General features: G+C 40.5%; 1 protein-coding gene across 7 annotated transcripts in view; it reads right to left on the minus strand.

Annotated features, from left to right (window-relative positions):
- Klf12 (KLF transcription factor 12) overlaps window positions 1–15,806 on the minus strand; it is a 433,603-nt gene that overhangs the window by 289,907 nt on the left and 127,890 nt on the right. For 4 of the 7 annotated variants that reach the window (XM_042285279.2, XM_006978004.4, XM_042285280.2 and 1 more), the window contains exon 2: window positions 7,564–7,627. The exons of the other annotated variants lie outside the window; for them this stretch is intronic. In XM_042285279.2, coding sequence (XP_042141213.1) covers window positions 7,564–7,596 — 33 coding nt within the window. In that variant the 5' untranslated portion in view covers window positions 7,597–7,627. The remainder of the gene's footprint in view (window positions 1–7,563; window positions 7,628–15,806) is intronic. 7 annotated transcript variants of the gene reach the window in all.

A 15,806-nucleotide genomic window follows, 5' to 3' on the forward strand; every position in this document is an offset into this window, starting at 1 on the left:
GATGTGGACCACATCAAATAAATTAGACACACAAGCCAGGCATTGATCACTTAAGTCCAAGATCTGTCTAAGAGACATAAAGTCCCATTTCAATGCCCACCTTCCCCCCCAAAAAACCCACATCAGAAAGACATTAAGCTTCAATATACATCTCTAATAACACTTTGCTTTACCACCACGATGTTCTCATTAAACAAAAACTATTTACTTGAAATGCTTAGATGTTTAAAAAAAAGTCCATATAATTTTTATAATTGCTCTTCATATACTCCAGGACTATGTATAGGTCATGAACTCTACACATGATGGCAGAAAGAGGAGCTTATGAATCTCTATTATCAGGTGCAAGGAAATGAGTGAGGCTGAGGGAGAAGAAAGGGAGAAAAAGGTCTTTAAAAGATGCTGGCTGGCATATTTCATGGCATCTCTAAACAAGACATGTGTCCTTGATTCTAACAGATAGCTCTGCAGTTCAAGTGACAAGTGTCAAGATGCTTCCCAGACACAAGCACTCCTCAGCCTTAATTATAAAAACCACTTTCCAGGGAGAGGTGGCTAATGCAGACTCATGCCCACACAGGGTGCTAAGAAGAAGCGACGAGTGAGGGCTTAGCTCTAAACAGGGGATTCATATCACTCCTCTAAAGCCCAGGGACCATTGTAGAAGAATGTGCTGAAAAAGTGTAAGAGCAGTACGATGAGGATTAGGGCTTCAAAATGTTACCTCCTGCACAAGACACAGCCGCTGCAATCATGACCTCACAGACCCTGCGGAGGTCTGAACGGACATGCCCCCCCTTATGCTTGTAGGGAGTGGCACCATTAGGAGGTATAGCCTTGTTGGAGGAGGTGTAGCCTTGTTGGAGTAGGTGTGGCCTTGTTGGAGTAGGTGTGGCCTTGTTGGAGGAGGTGTGGCCTTGTCGGAGGAAATGTGTCACTGGGGGTGGACTTTGAGGTTTCAGATGCTCAAGTCAGACCCAGAGTCTCTCTCTTCCTGCTGCCTGACAATCCAGATGTAGAATTCTCAGCTCCTTCTCCAGCACCATGTCTGCCTGTGTGCCACCGCGACTTCTACCATGAGGATAATGGACTGAATCTCTGAGCTACAAGCCATCCCCAATTAAATGCCTTCCTTTATAAAAGTTGCTGTGGTCATGGCATCTCTTCACAGTAATAGAACACTGACTAAGACAGACACCAGGGTGCATTCACTGGGTTGCACAAGATGGGCCCATCGACAGTCAGGCATGGATGAAAGAGAGCTCAAAGGGCCCCAACCCTCACTGCTGAACTAGTTCTACCAAAGGATAGATTCAGAGAGAGAAGAAATTGTTGCTATTAAATGTGCACATACCTGGTCCCACCAGGGTCCACTGTATTGTCCTAATGCCGTGGTCACAGAGGTAGCCCTGGTTCAACAAAATGGGTCAGGAAAACCAAACCCAAAGCCATGAATGTGGGAAAGGGACTAGTGGCAATGAAGGGGAACTGACAGAGATGGGAGGGAAATGAGAGAGAGACATCAGAATACATTATATGGACATTATGTATATGTGCGCGACTGGCAAATAACCAACTCAATGAAACCGTTGTCCTTATTACGGGGGGAAAAATGGATAGCATGCATGCTATCATTGCACCATCTCCAAGAGAAGCACAAACATATGTGTTCCTTTTCAACAGACCATACCACCTCTTTCTTGCCAGATCCTAAAAGCCACCATAAAAGCAGGACAACCAGCTCACCCTATCCCAGCATGTACCTTAGTAACTCAGAAGACAAAATGCATATACAGGCGTAAATAGCAATTTTTTCTAAAGCCAAATTGACTATGAATAAATAATTAATTCAATAACTAAACACAACTTAGAGTAATGATTTTCTAATTTAAAAGTTTTTGAGAATTTCATACATGAGCACTGTATTTAAGATGACTATTTGCTTAAGGCTTAGTAACTACCAGGAAGTATGCATGGCTTTCTTATTTCCATTGCTGTTGGTTGAATTTGTTTTATTATTTTTTTAACAGTGGAGGTCTCACTGTGCTCCCCAAGCTGGTCCTGAACTCCTGCTTTCAATGATCTACTGGATTTATCCCCCCAATGGTTGGGATCCCCAACCTTTTTCTTCATTTAACTTTCAAGACAATTTTAACAGTAGGCACTATTCAAATCATTAGCCTCACGTCAGAGTCCCAGCAACGAACTGAGAGAAAGAGACAAGGTTAGAAATGAGGATGTAGTCACACACGTCTTTTATCACAGGATTCAGGAGACACAGGTAGGTGGATCTCTATGAGTCCAAGGCCAGCCTGGTCTACACAGTGAGTAGACCAAGGGTGTACAATGAGTCTGTAATGACACCACTTTGAGGGCAGAGACAGGTGGATCCCTAGGGCTTGCTATCCAGCACATGTAGCCTAATTAGAGAGCTCCAGGGTTGATAAGACCCTGTCCCAAAAAATATAAATCAATAAAGTGGAGCAAAATGAAAGAAGACATCTGCCACCAATACCTGCTTGGCTTCTACATGTATACACATACACACGCATACACACTCTCCCACAAAATATCTGAATGTGCACACACAAAATAAAGAAAAATCCCCCTTTTACTGAAAGCACAAAAAGATACAAACTGTCAAGGTATAACTGTCAAATTGTATGAAATCTGAAATGCCCTTGAGTGCTGATGCACACTGCCTCAGACCCTGAGAAAAACACAATTTCCTAAAAGTACAAATCAGAGCTATGAAAGTGCTACTCACTGATTCTCCAATTAGAACACACATCGGTATCTCAGGAAACAGAGAAATCAGTGGGAAAGTAGTGGACACAAACGGACATTTCAGAGGGCCCTGCCAATCCACCAAGAGGATGTCTTGGGAGCTTCATTGGAAGTCCTTTTCTCAAGGGCATTGCTATCAAGGGAGACTTTGGAAATGACATCTTCACCTAGATTATACTTACGATAACAAACTGAAATCAAAGATTTGAATGATTCAGTTCCAGCCCCAAACATCACTGGCCCTTCTCACTCTGTCCTTTAACAAATATTGTCTTTTGTACAGATGTGTGATAATCAGGAGGTAGGCACAGGGGAACTGTCTATAAAAGCAGTAAATATCAAAACCAAGAGAGACAGAAACAAAAGGTCAGTGAAGAATAAATATAGAAGGGGAACTGTCCAAGCTAACGTTGAAAAACGTAGACAAATAACTGTCTTCATGCACACACTGCCATGCACACAAGACAAAGGGTCTTTCGTAAGGAGTTCAAGGAATCGGTTGATGTGTAGACTCAGGAAGGAGTACATTTGGCTTCATACAAAAGAGAAGATAATTCAAAGATAAGAAAACAAGCTGACAAAGCCATGAACCGCTACAGAGATGAAAAGCCACTTGGGGAGTAAAACACACTAAGATCAGTACTTGACTGAAAACAGAGAAAAAGATGCTCACTGGGCAAACACATAATGTGAATAAAGGAGGGTAAGAAATAAAGCACAGTGTAAAATCAGGGAGAAATGCTAGGCATTCTCACATGGCCAAGGAAAGGGGTGTGAGAGAAGGTCTACTTTAAATAAAACTATCTCTTGACTCTACTTCGAGAGGTCACAGACAAGACCAAAGAAAAGCGAGGCAAAGCCACACAGCTAAGAAATAATCTATGAAGTTATTGAATACCTAGGATAGGAATAGTTCGTGGACATCCTGGTCAGGAATTTAAAGTAAATAACTAAAAAGACAGAAGTGGGGAGGCAAGCTTGCTCTGTATTTCAGCCTCCACACTGTGCACTGCCCTGCAGGCCACAGGACTGATGGGGGTGTTTTCAGCCTTGAGAATGTTTGGTGCTGAGAAGTGAAACCACACACTGTCATGAGCCGCTGACTCACCATACAAAAGGTAACATCAGCCAATACCAGTCAGAGCTCCAGAGGCTCATGTCTTTGTCAGGAATGGCTTCTTTTGTTTTTATTTTTCTTTCTTTTTACTTTTAATAGGGTCATACGTGTTCCAGGCTGGTCTCAAACTTGCTGTGTTGCCCTGAATTTCTGATTCTTTTAACTCCACTGCTGAGAGAATGGGCAGATGCCACCAGGTCAGTTTTATAGGGTACAGGAATTAAACCCAGAACTGGTACATGCTCTATTAACTGTGCAGAATATCCCCATACTGTAAAATAGATTTTGAAAAAAAAAATCCACAGGTCAACTGGTACTAGTTCTATTTTACAGAAGAGAAATTTTAAATTCACAAACGAGAAATCCAAGATCACGTGAAAGGATGGTAGAGCCATGATTTGCCTTTTTCTGATTCACAGACCAGGTAGCTATCCTGAAGATGTTTAGCACAGGCCAGGCTCAGGGCCCTGGTTCATTCTCATCCCTTGTGGCTTTCTAAGCATCTAGAACTACCAAGTTCAAGATGAAAGACACTTTGGACTCCACCATCATCCCTGTTCTGCTTGAAGATCAAGCCTGGGGACATGATGAAGAGGCTATTAGCCACACTGCACATTTTTATTGCTGTGAAACAGACTGGTTGGCATGTACTGAAAGGAGAAAGACTAGCTACTGCCCTCTTGATACCCACATGCCATAAATCCACATCACACACTGTTGATGCTGGACAGTGTGCACAGCGGTTGATCACATGCAGACCTTTTAACCTGGACTCCGATAAGCTGAAATAACGTATACACAAGTCTATATTTTAAACATCTGCTCTAAGCTAGCTGCTGAGAAGCACCCAGCAAACCTGACATCCTGGAATATGCAAGAGGCCAGGAGCCACATCCACAGAAGTTACCAAGCTCACTGTGCAATCAAGTATGGAAGCACATTCATGTGTTAACACCGATCTGATAACAATATTTGTGAGCATGACACAATGGCTGGCTGGTATCTTTGGAAAATCTATTTGATGTTTTCTAATGACCCATGGTAGAGGGAACAACTCAAGTGCAATGAAGTTGAATATGGAAAAGAATTTAATAGGAATGTATATTTTTTAATGAGAAGGCAGATGAAAACCAATCCTGAAAGTGTGATTCCTGGACACAACAGACACTGTATAAATCCCAGGCAGGCCATTTGCATTTTAGAACTGAGGACAAGAGGCACAGCATGATATCTGTGGCTCTTGGCAGGACATTATCACCACTGGAAAGCTAGGACTGTACAAAAGTACTAGAGGAGCCGTATTCAAATCCCTTTTCAATTATGCAGATAGCGGAAATGATGCTTCAAGTGATAGTTTTAAAAAAGCTGCTCTTAATATTGACCTCGTCAATATATTTAAAATATAAAAAAGAAAACACCATAAAATTTCCAACTCTGCAATTTTCTCCCTGAATCAAATGTTGTTAAGATAGCCACAGATTTCACATGGGACGAAAAATAAGTGTCAGTGTGTTCTCTATCCGCAGGGAACTATGATTGAAACTATGGTTGGAAGTCATTATTAAAAACACACAGAAAAATGCAGCTGAGGATGACTTCAAGCTCACGTTCTTCCTGCCTCCCCATCCTGACTGGTGATTACAGGAGTCATCACCCCCAGTTTACGGAGTACCGGATCAAACTCAGGGCCTTGTGCGGAGTAAGTAAGCACTCTGCCAACAGAGCTTCATGCCCAGACCCCTCCCCGCCACACACACAAAAAAGGAAAGCAACAAGAAAAACCATAATCCAACTGCTCCTTCCCCTGAGAAAGACTTTGGAACTCGTGAATAACAAGCCACAAGGTGTGGTCACTTGGAAAGAATCGCATACAGCACATTACAGTCAGGCTTATTTTCATTTCACCCTCAGGCCAAGTACTGACAGGACAATTGGCTCTGTCACCATCTTCAGTTGTCATCATAAAATCAGATCCAGAACAACGACACTGCCAAAATTATGAATTTACAAAGCTGACTCTGATCCATTCAAATACCAAATACATACATACATGCATATATATATATACATGTATATATATATATATATATATATATATATATATATATATATATGTAACACGATGGAAATTTACTCGTTTTATCCCAGTAGTCTCAAGTAATAATTTTTAACTTTAGCCTAGAAATGGAGTTATTAATGATGTGCTAGACTCAGCTCATCACCAGCTCATAAAAAATGCAACTGTTAAATTCTAAATTACCCAGCTGGTAAACTACTCAAGTCCACCACAGCAGAAGTAGTTACACTATGAAAATTGGTGGGCGGGGGGGGGGGGGGGGGGGGGGGGGGGGAGGAAAAGCAAAAGATAAACCGAGGCCCTGCCTCTTCCTCTTTCACAGAAAGCCAGTTGGCTAGCATGTCACTGCCCTCCACATAAGAAGGCCGTGGGTACTCTTACCACCACCGCCCCCCAGCATGCAGATGTGCCCACAGATGTGCCCGCACCAGCAATAATGAGGATCTGAAGAAGGATGTTGTGAGTTCTCCCCGTCAATTTCCTGGCTAGCGTCTCTGAGTCCTTACCCCTTCTGTGAAAACTTCGCAGACACAAACAGTGGAAGGGAAAAGCTAGCAGTGAGGGAGGAAGAAGGCCAAGTGATGGAGGAATAGCTAACATGGAAAATCGTTTCTAAGAAGCTGTGAGAAAGGGCTGCCAGAGAAAGACACCCCACGGCACCAAAGCCTGTGAAAAGAGGAAGCACACTGGCAGAAGAGCAAGGAATCATGGGTGATGGACAGCCACACAACAAGCTAAAGGCACAACCCTCTGGGCTGGCTCTGCCGATTTTCTAACACACTATGAGATGAAGATTATTTAATGTACTCTAATTTTCTTCTTATTGCCCAGAGTTTTTATAACAGAGAAGCTCATATAACTACCACAAACAAAATAATGCACACACTGGACTACCACTGAGACTCACAGATTTTTGGCTTTCTTCCAATTAGGCTAGATCTGTATTAGGGAACTCAAATATACTCCAAGGAGAAAGACAACAGTGTTTGACCATGGCCATGCACTGTGTTTACAGTATGCTTATGGGAACTTCTGCACATTCAGTAAAATCTGTCTCTGTCTCTGTCTCTGCCTCTCTCTCATCTCTGAGATCTGCCATTATCAATGATCTTTTATTTTTGATGTTCATCTAATTTTTGATTCTTAAGATGGCTAGAGATTTAGTTTAGTTGGTATGTGGCTGGCTTAGCACACATGATGCTTTGCGTTCAAACCCTAGCACCAAGTGAACAGCACACTCCTGAAACCTCAGCACCAGAGAGACGAGAGATCCCAAGTTCAGGGTCACGCTCAGTGCACAGTGAGTGTGAAGCCAGCCTAGGATACATGAGGCATTGTCCAAAAAAGAAAAATATTAAATCTAGAAAATATCGATAGCACGCTTGCACGCAGAGTAAAAAGCGCTGCCTCTTTATAAATACCTTTCTGTTTAAAAGGACAGAATGAATACACTTTACATATGGTGGCTGTGTGTGCTGAGTGGCCTCTGTCTCATTCAGGCAAGGAAATGTTCTGGTGACTGCCCGGAGCATCACTCAACAGAATAGTAATGCTTCCAGTCCAGTCCCATCGAGCCACCAACCTTGATGGTTTTCCTCTTCATATGGATATTCATTCATCCATTTGTTTCTAGAGTCACATTGATCCTGCAAGGAAAACATACCAAAAGCTACGGTGAGAGCAAATTCTATACGATAATGTTCTTGATTGGGAAAGGGGAAAATCCACTTGGAGGAATGAGACAACAACCAAGGAGGCGGCATCAATTGTGAGAATCAGATGATACCCTAGGCAGGAGGTAATAAAGGCCCAGAAGTAGATGAGAAAGGAATTAAAAAGGGAAGCAGCAGAGAGAAGGGGGCAAGCTGAGGAGAAAATGGCAAATACCTAGTTAGGTGTGAATTCACTGTATGTGAAGAATTCACAGATACCTAAGTCAAAGCCTCAAGTTCATTATTCAGAGGAACGTAAACATTTTCAAGAAATGGTATTTACTGGGGAAATGATCACTTTCCCTTTATAAGTAACACAAATGTACAGAATGATTTAAAAGGCTAAAATTGAGGATACACAGGTTAGCCAATAACCAAATCACTTTTAATAATATTAAGTTGAGGCACATCACTTTTCAAATTATATAAACAAAAATTTTACATTTATGTGGTTGGTAAAACATCTTAAACATCCAGGACACCAGGATTTCACCAAATACAGTAAACATTCCTGGACTGGAAATGCTGAACTCCACAGGCCACCTACCCCATTTGGCTCTGTCTTAGACCTCTTTCTATTTATTCACTCACAATTACATAACCTGCTTCATTATTTCCATTTCATGAGACAAATTTTCTTTGGCATTCAGTGGAGCCAGCTTATTAGGCACAGTTGTCTTTCCTTTTCTGGGGTTGGGAATTACACCCAAGAGGGGACATGCCTTGCGGTTAACAGCACCCAGTCTATGCCAATGCCTCCGAGCTGCGGCAATGGTCTGGCTTCTGCGTGTGTTTCTGTTCTTCTAGACAGAATGAGAACCCACTCAGTGCTAAAGCCCTCAGTGAAGTGCTATGCAACCTGCGTGTTGTGTGTCTTGGGATGTGACAGCATCTAGCTTTCATCTCCCCACTCCATCTCTTGTGTCTCAAGACAGACCCCTAACGTGAACTGCAACTTACTATATTATCGGAAATGCTACTTTAAAAAGTAATGCAATATTTCAATATTAGTGAAAGACTAGAAACATTTTCATGCAATTCAAAATAAAATGCTACTTTTCATTGCCGAAAAACATACTATATTATTGTATAAAATACACCAAAAGTCATCAATTAGGATGTGATGTCATCAAGCACATCTTGTCCCTTGTAGTGCTTGGACAAGTGCATCAGTTCCAGCTTCTTAGGAGAATGAGCAATATTCTTCACCACCAATCACAATCTTGAACATTTCAAGACATGGCTCTGTATCTTTTTCACATTTTAATATGCATTCATACCTATGCACTGCCAGCTCTACACCCATGGACACAATCAACTATTGATCAAAAATATTCCAGAAAAACATGTGTACCAGCACTGGGTGTGTACAGATGGTTTTTTCTACCATTTCCCCCGCCCACGGAACACTGACATGGTATTAGCTGTTACAAGTGACCTATTAACTATTACAAATGACTTATGACTGACTGAAAGTACAGGAGGGGATCACACAGGTGATTTGTAAACAGTTTTTTATAATGAGTACTGGGGCATCCTTGAATTCTAGCATATAGTAAGAGATTTAGAAGCAAAACTCTGACTACCTTAAAGCAGTTATATACCATTTTCCCAGTGATTTAAATCATATTAGCATATCATCTTAAATAGTTAACACTTCATTGGAGAAGTGCATCCATCATTTTTACAATTTGCACCCTAATTCTGGCTAATTGTTATTTTTTTTAAATCACTAATAATGTTAAAACATCCTTACATGAAAGTCTTCTGTGAACCAAGACCTTTGTTAGCGTGAATATTACTTTTGTGTGATAGGTAAAAAGATGCCCCCACTACCCCAAGACAGACATGAGGAGACCTTAACAGTTCCCAGGAAGGGGAACTGTCCAGCAGACCTCAACCACCACCTTATCCTCATTCTGCACCACTGATCTCAATCCCTGCCAATCTGTATTCCTGCGGGGACAAGAAGAAGAGCTACCACATTGCCACCATTGATTCCCAGTGTGCCAAACAGAGGACCTGAAGAATCTTAGCACATCAATGAAGGCTTATAATATGAGGGAAGGAAGGAAGCTAACACATGAAACCAAATGAAGAATCGCATAAAGAAACTTTCCTTCTGTGTTTTTTGTGTGGATCTGTACTCCAGTAATTTAGGTGCTAATTACATAACCTAGATATCAGTCTGTAGACTTAAACAGGAAACTGTGTTAACTATGCATAGAAGAATACCATACATTCCTACAGAATTTGGTAATTCAATGCAGAATCCCAATGTTTTACTTGAGCACAAGAACTACATTAAGATCCATTTGACCTGGATGGTGGCGCACACCTTTAATCCTAGCACGTAGTTCTCTGTGAGTTTGAGGTCAGCCTGGTCTACTGAGCTAGTTCCAAGACAGCCAAGGTTACACAGAGAAAACCTGTCTCAAAAACCCAAACAAACAAACAAAAAGATCCATTTGACCATGATGAAACTGATTGAACATATATTTTATGTCCAACTAAATAATTTAGATAATTCTAGGGCCACTGGGAATCTGACATGTTTGTCCCAAGTTGCAGTGTGAAATTATTTGTGGTTTACTCTTACCTCTACACTACAATTTAAATGTAAACTTTTATGTATTTTAAAGCTGCAGGCAATACAATCTGAATTTTACTTTTCCCCAGTTCAAACTCCTACGAGACTGTTCAAGATTCAGCTCTGCCTGTGCGCCTCCACGCCATACTTTAAAAGGCACTAGCGAATGTGAGAAATGAAGACTCGTATACTGCTATGTAGATGGCTCTCTAATCTCAGCGTCATCATCCACTGGCAGCATGCCCTTCAAAAACTCATCCAGTATCATGGAGGTCCAATTTTCTTTTCCATAGAGGCAGGCATGATGATAATAATTTTTGCTCTGCCTCCCATGCCTACCCTAACTGAAGACATGTTTACATAGGAATCTATAAAATCTTAAGTGCCATACACATAAGAATTGGCACTCTTTAATCCCTGGCTGAAATATTTAACAGGAAGAATGAAAGAGATTCCGTTCAATGGAAGCCACGTGGCCAAACAGACGAGGCTCAGGTTTTATTCATGCTAAGGGACCTTTATGCTGTTTCTCAAATCCCTTTAAAGCCCAAAGCACGGTATGGAATACAAAAATGGCACATTTCCAGTAACATTAATCTCTCATCAATTTCCGAATCAAATTTACTTATCTCTGCCACATAGACTTCTGAAATTATCCAGTAAATCTTCCCAAAGCAGAGACATTTTGAGTACCAGTGGCCACATCAAAAAACTTGAGCTAGGGATAGAATATCCCTAGTTGGATATGTCTACCATCCATATCCCCTTTGGTGAAGGTGTTCTACAGCAAACTTTTTAAAATACAAATCTTGTGCCAGACAGTTGTCTAATGATAATTTATAATGTACCATTCACTGGTATTAGTATCAAGGACATAGACGTTTGATTTGTGTTTCTCTGGCAGTAATATAGTTATGTACATTTATTGCTAGGCACCCTTAGCAGACTAATGAGGTATGTTATAACAGGTGGAGCTCTGTGGAAGCTCACAGAAACTTCTGAGAATGTTCCCACGATGTGGTATTGACTATACTGTTCAGTAGAAAGACCACAGAACATGGCATGTATACTGTTTATTGGGAATCATGTAAGTTCTCCCAAGAATAATTTCTTTGATTTTTCAGTAGATCACTGGGAACAGTAATATCACCAAGCTGAAAAGGAAGGACAATAGTAGACATTAGAATTCTTCAATTTAAACCAGCACTGTTTCAAGTGATTCTCTACTGGACAAAGTTGTGTTGGATGAGTGCATGTGACCAATGTTCAATATCCATGTGTCTAATGTGTCACTACCACGCTTCTTTCTGGCTTCATTTTAAAAGTAAAAATAAATTTTATAAAAGAAAGAGAAAATAAATTTTTAAAAATCTGTGGGCTAAAGAGATAGATGGCTCAGTGATGAAAAGAGCCTGCTGTCCTTTGCAGAAGATCCGAGTTCAGTTCCCAACACACAAGCTGGAGAGCTCACAGCCATCCGTATCACTGGCTCCGGAGGGACCTAAGGCCTCTGGCCTCCTTGGGGAACCTGTACACATGGGTGCATACTCCTCACGTGTGTGTGTGTGTGTGTGTGTGTGTGTGTGTGTGTGTGTGTGTGTGTGCGCATACTTTGAAGTAGTACTACTAAATCTTTATAGAGTTATTTTTTGAAAATCTTATCACATACTGTTGTGATACTTCTCTGGTTTCAACGAGTTTTCCTTATTGTCATTAGACAAAGGACAGTAAAGTATGTTCTCAGAAATACAAACACGAGAAAGTGGAAAGAACGTGGAAAGAATAATACATTTGTTTTCAACCAAAATGGTGCTGCTGGAACCATGAATGAATTGTGTGTTGTGGACAGAAGAAGAAGCAGAAAAAAGGACAGTTGCATCCGCTTCTCTTTAGTAAGCACCAGAGAAGCCTCCGAGAACATCTATTTTCCTTCCTTTCTTTTTTTCTCTCTGTCTTAGCATTTCTACATGTGATCACCTACTATCCTGTAGAATTCAAACACTACACCAGGGACTACAGACAGACTCTTGGCTATAACAAAAGAGGATATCTTCCACAAATGTCAGTTTGGAATACCCTCAAGGGTCCAGACATGATGTTTCTCTATACTTCCAGGCTGTTCTCTCTCCATCACATCTCAATCCTCTATTAGATTCTCAATCTTTAAAAGTTACAGTTTAACACATTTAAGCACTGCAGGACCAAATGTCCACTTGTTGTTATGTCTCCTGAAAGTCCTTTTATGTCTGTTCAAACGGAGACAGAGAAACACATTTTGGATGTGTTTATGGACATCTGACGAGTCCGGGTATTCCACTCTCTGCTCAAAGGCAATTTAGTTGTTCTGTTTCAAGTAAATTGAATTTGGTACTGCTACAGCAACCCAATTTGGAATTCAGTTTTCGAGACTGCAGTTTATAAATGACTGCTTCATTACTTGTGGTCTTGCATTTTAGAGTCCTGATGAAAAGAAATCAAGTAATAAAGGTTTATATACATATTTCATTCGGTTACCATAAGATGAACAGCTGATGAGGGAGCTTGACAGGCAGCTTTTGCGCATGTAAATCTGATATACTGTATAATAGGTCCCAGTCTGTACTTCAAGTATTGAAGTTTCCACCGTGTAAGCGGAGTTTTTATTATTTAAACTTATTTCTGTTTCATCTGTCACAATGAGAATCCTGGAAACTAAAAATATTAGAAGCTTAATCTAAATGTTTCTGGAGAGAAATGCAAATCTAAGTGGTATGTTTTAGAGCTATTTTGACTTAAAGGAATACTGGATACAAAATAGAATCCTTGTTGCTAAGTGACAGGTGACACCTACTGTATCTCCTCTGAACTCCTGTATATCAGAGCATAGTAGTACTTACTACAGAAAAAAAAAAAGACAAGTAGATTTCCATGGTACATATGCCATTCTCTGTAGTGAAGAAATTAGTGTTTAGGTATTTTTAAGCACAAGTCACAGGTGATCGGCAAATCGTGCCCATGTGAAGAGAGATGTCTTCACCATAGGAAAGAAAAGGACTTTATCTTTCTGCTGAGTACAAATGTCAACATTCTAAAGCAAAATAAAAGTCACTGGGACATACTTTATAATTATTCGCCTACTTTATAATATTCTATCCTTTCCTTCACACACACACACACACACACACACACACACACACACGCAGACACAACAAAGAAAAACTCCATGCACAAAGTTCCAACCCCTCTCCTGCCCATTGCACAATCCAATTACAATAAAGAAATTGCAATAACTCTATTAGATACAGAATTTCAGACTTTTGCAGGAATGAATGGCATGTTCAATGTGAGAAGAGCTGTGTGGCATCATGGGAAAGGTTCAGGTAAGAAAGCAAAACAGAAACCATCATCTTTAAACACTTTTGGAGAGTATGACAAGTGTTTATCATTTATATGCCCCCTTTTCCTCACCCCGTGATCCCCAGAACACACACTTGATTTTGGTTTTGTTTTACCATAAACTAAAAAAGAGAATGTCTTTAATATGTACTGAAGACTAAGTGGTCCATATTACAAATTCTATAAATGCCAGTGCACCTTTATTGCCAATATTCCTGGTCAAGTCCATGAAGTCCTGCCTCCACTTGAACTTTCCTGAGAACCAGAGCACCGAGGCACCTTACACAAAGTTCCTGGATGCAGCTTTCAACTGTGACTATGCATGTCCTCTAGACAACGCCTGGGATGCTGAGGAATAAAGCACCTCACTACACTTTTTGAAGTGTTCGTAAGTCAATCACTAAGACAACTCAGAGATTCAATAACTACTAGCATTCAGAGAAATGGAACTCAAAGGTCATAGATAACCATATTCAGTAATAATCCTTGGAATTGTAAATATATATATATAAACATATATATACACATATGTGTGTATATATACATACATATAGATAGATAGATGACAGATAGATAGATAGATAGATAGATAGATAGATAGATAGATAGATAGATAATTAGAATTCTCTGTTTGTAAACACCCTTTTGCTATTTCCTGTTTTTTTCCTATAGTTATGTTTCTACATAAGAAGACACATATTTTCTTTAATGATGATAATAATACAGAAAGACAAACATGTTTTAAGAAGTGGGTTGCCAATGAGAAATAAGTCAGCTTGAGCAGTTGTTATAAACAAGGGTGACTTGCGAAAGCTCACTTTCAAAGGGCAGGGATAGAGCCAGTGTGCAGGGACACAGAAATGTTTTTTTCCTTTATTCTCAAGTTCCATTCTACTGCTCTTCATTGTTCCATGAGCCCAGAGAACAAACCAACCCCTAAAAGAAAGTAACCATAGCAAATGAATTAAGCACTTCTTTTTACATATATTGTGTTCAATATAACGGCCTGGAAAGTAATTTATGCCATGCTTATATTCAAGGCTAATTGCCATTTGATCGGTGGACTGCACAGTCAAAACTCTGATTTGTATTGCCAAGGACCGGCAGGATGATTACACTTGGCCCTTGTGTGTCTAATTCATGTGATTTAGAATGTGACAAAATGAAAGCATGTGGCATTTGTCCTGGCCTATAAGAACATGAGTACTACCACATGTGTTACTAAATGCTGCCCCCATCCCCAAAGTGAACAAAACATCGGTCACACATGAGCCTGCACTGAAGGGGGACCATACTGGCATCCCTCTTTCAATCCTCTCTGCCACGATGTGACTTAGGTATAATGAGAAAGGTATTAAGTAAGCCCTGTGGAGTCTTTAGGTGGCTGGTGGAGGTAGGGAAAGAATAGGGCTCCCAGCCACAACGCAGTCTCTATGAGTTCTTTTTTTTTTTTTTTTTTTTTTTTTTTTTTTTTTGGCTTTTCGAGACAGGGTTTCTCTGCGTAGCTTTGCGCCTTTCCTGGAGCTCACTTGGTAGCCCAGGCTGGCCTCGAACTCACAGAGATCCACCTGGCTCTGCCTCCCGAGTGCTGGGATTAAAGGCGTGCGCCACCACCGCCCGGTTGAATGTTTGATTCTTAAGAAACATAATATAAGGTCTGTATACTAATTCACTTTAGTGGGTGGTGTTCGGACATAGCTGGGAACCGAAGGGGGTGAGCAGTTCAAACTTCTGTACACCGAACATCTACGCCATACCAAAGTGACGTAAGCCCCCTTGCTCAGTATGCAGCAGGCACAGTTGGCCTTCCCATTGATTGTTGCCTAGCACGCTTTATCTGCCCACATTAAACAAGATAAAATCCGTGCAAATGCATAGTAAACAGTTTGCTTACAGAATAAAATTTTTCGGGCCCATCAGAGTGGCTGACTAAAACACGTTGCTCTTATCCACTTTTGAATTAATTCATGAGAAATTTAACAAATATTTATCAAGTTGTGGGGAAACATTCCATCAAATTGAAAGACCTGAATAGGAAAACAAATGGCACATGCTTAATTACAGTTGACATTTAAATGAAATTGGCTTTCTTAACTTATTTAGCAATACTCAGAAATTATGAGATGCAGTATTTTTAAAATGTGTGTA

Source organism: Peromyscus maniculatus, chromosome 9 (genome assembly GCF_049852395.1).
Source record: "Peromyscus maniculatus bairdii isolate BWxNUB_F1_BW_parent chromosome 9, HU_Pman_BW_mat_3.1, whole genome shotgun sequence".
Lineage (NCBI taxonomy): Eukaryota > Metazoa > Chordata > Mammalia > Rodentia > Cricetidae > Peromyscus > Peromyscus maniculatus.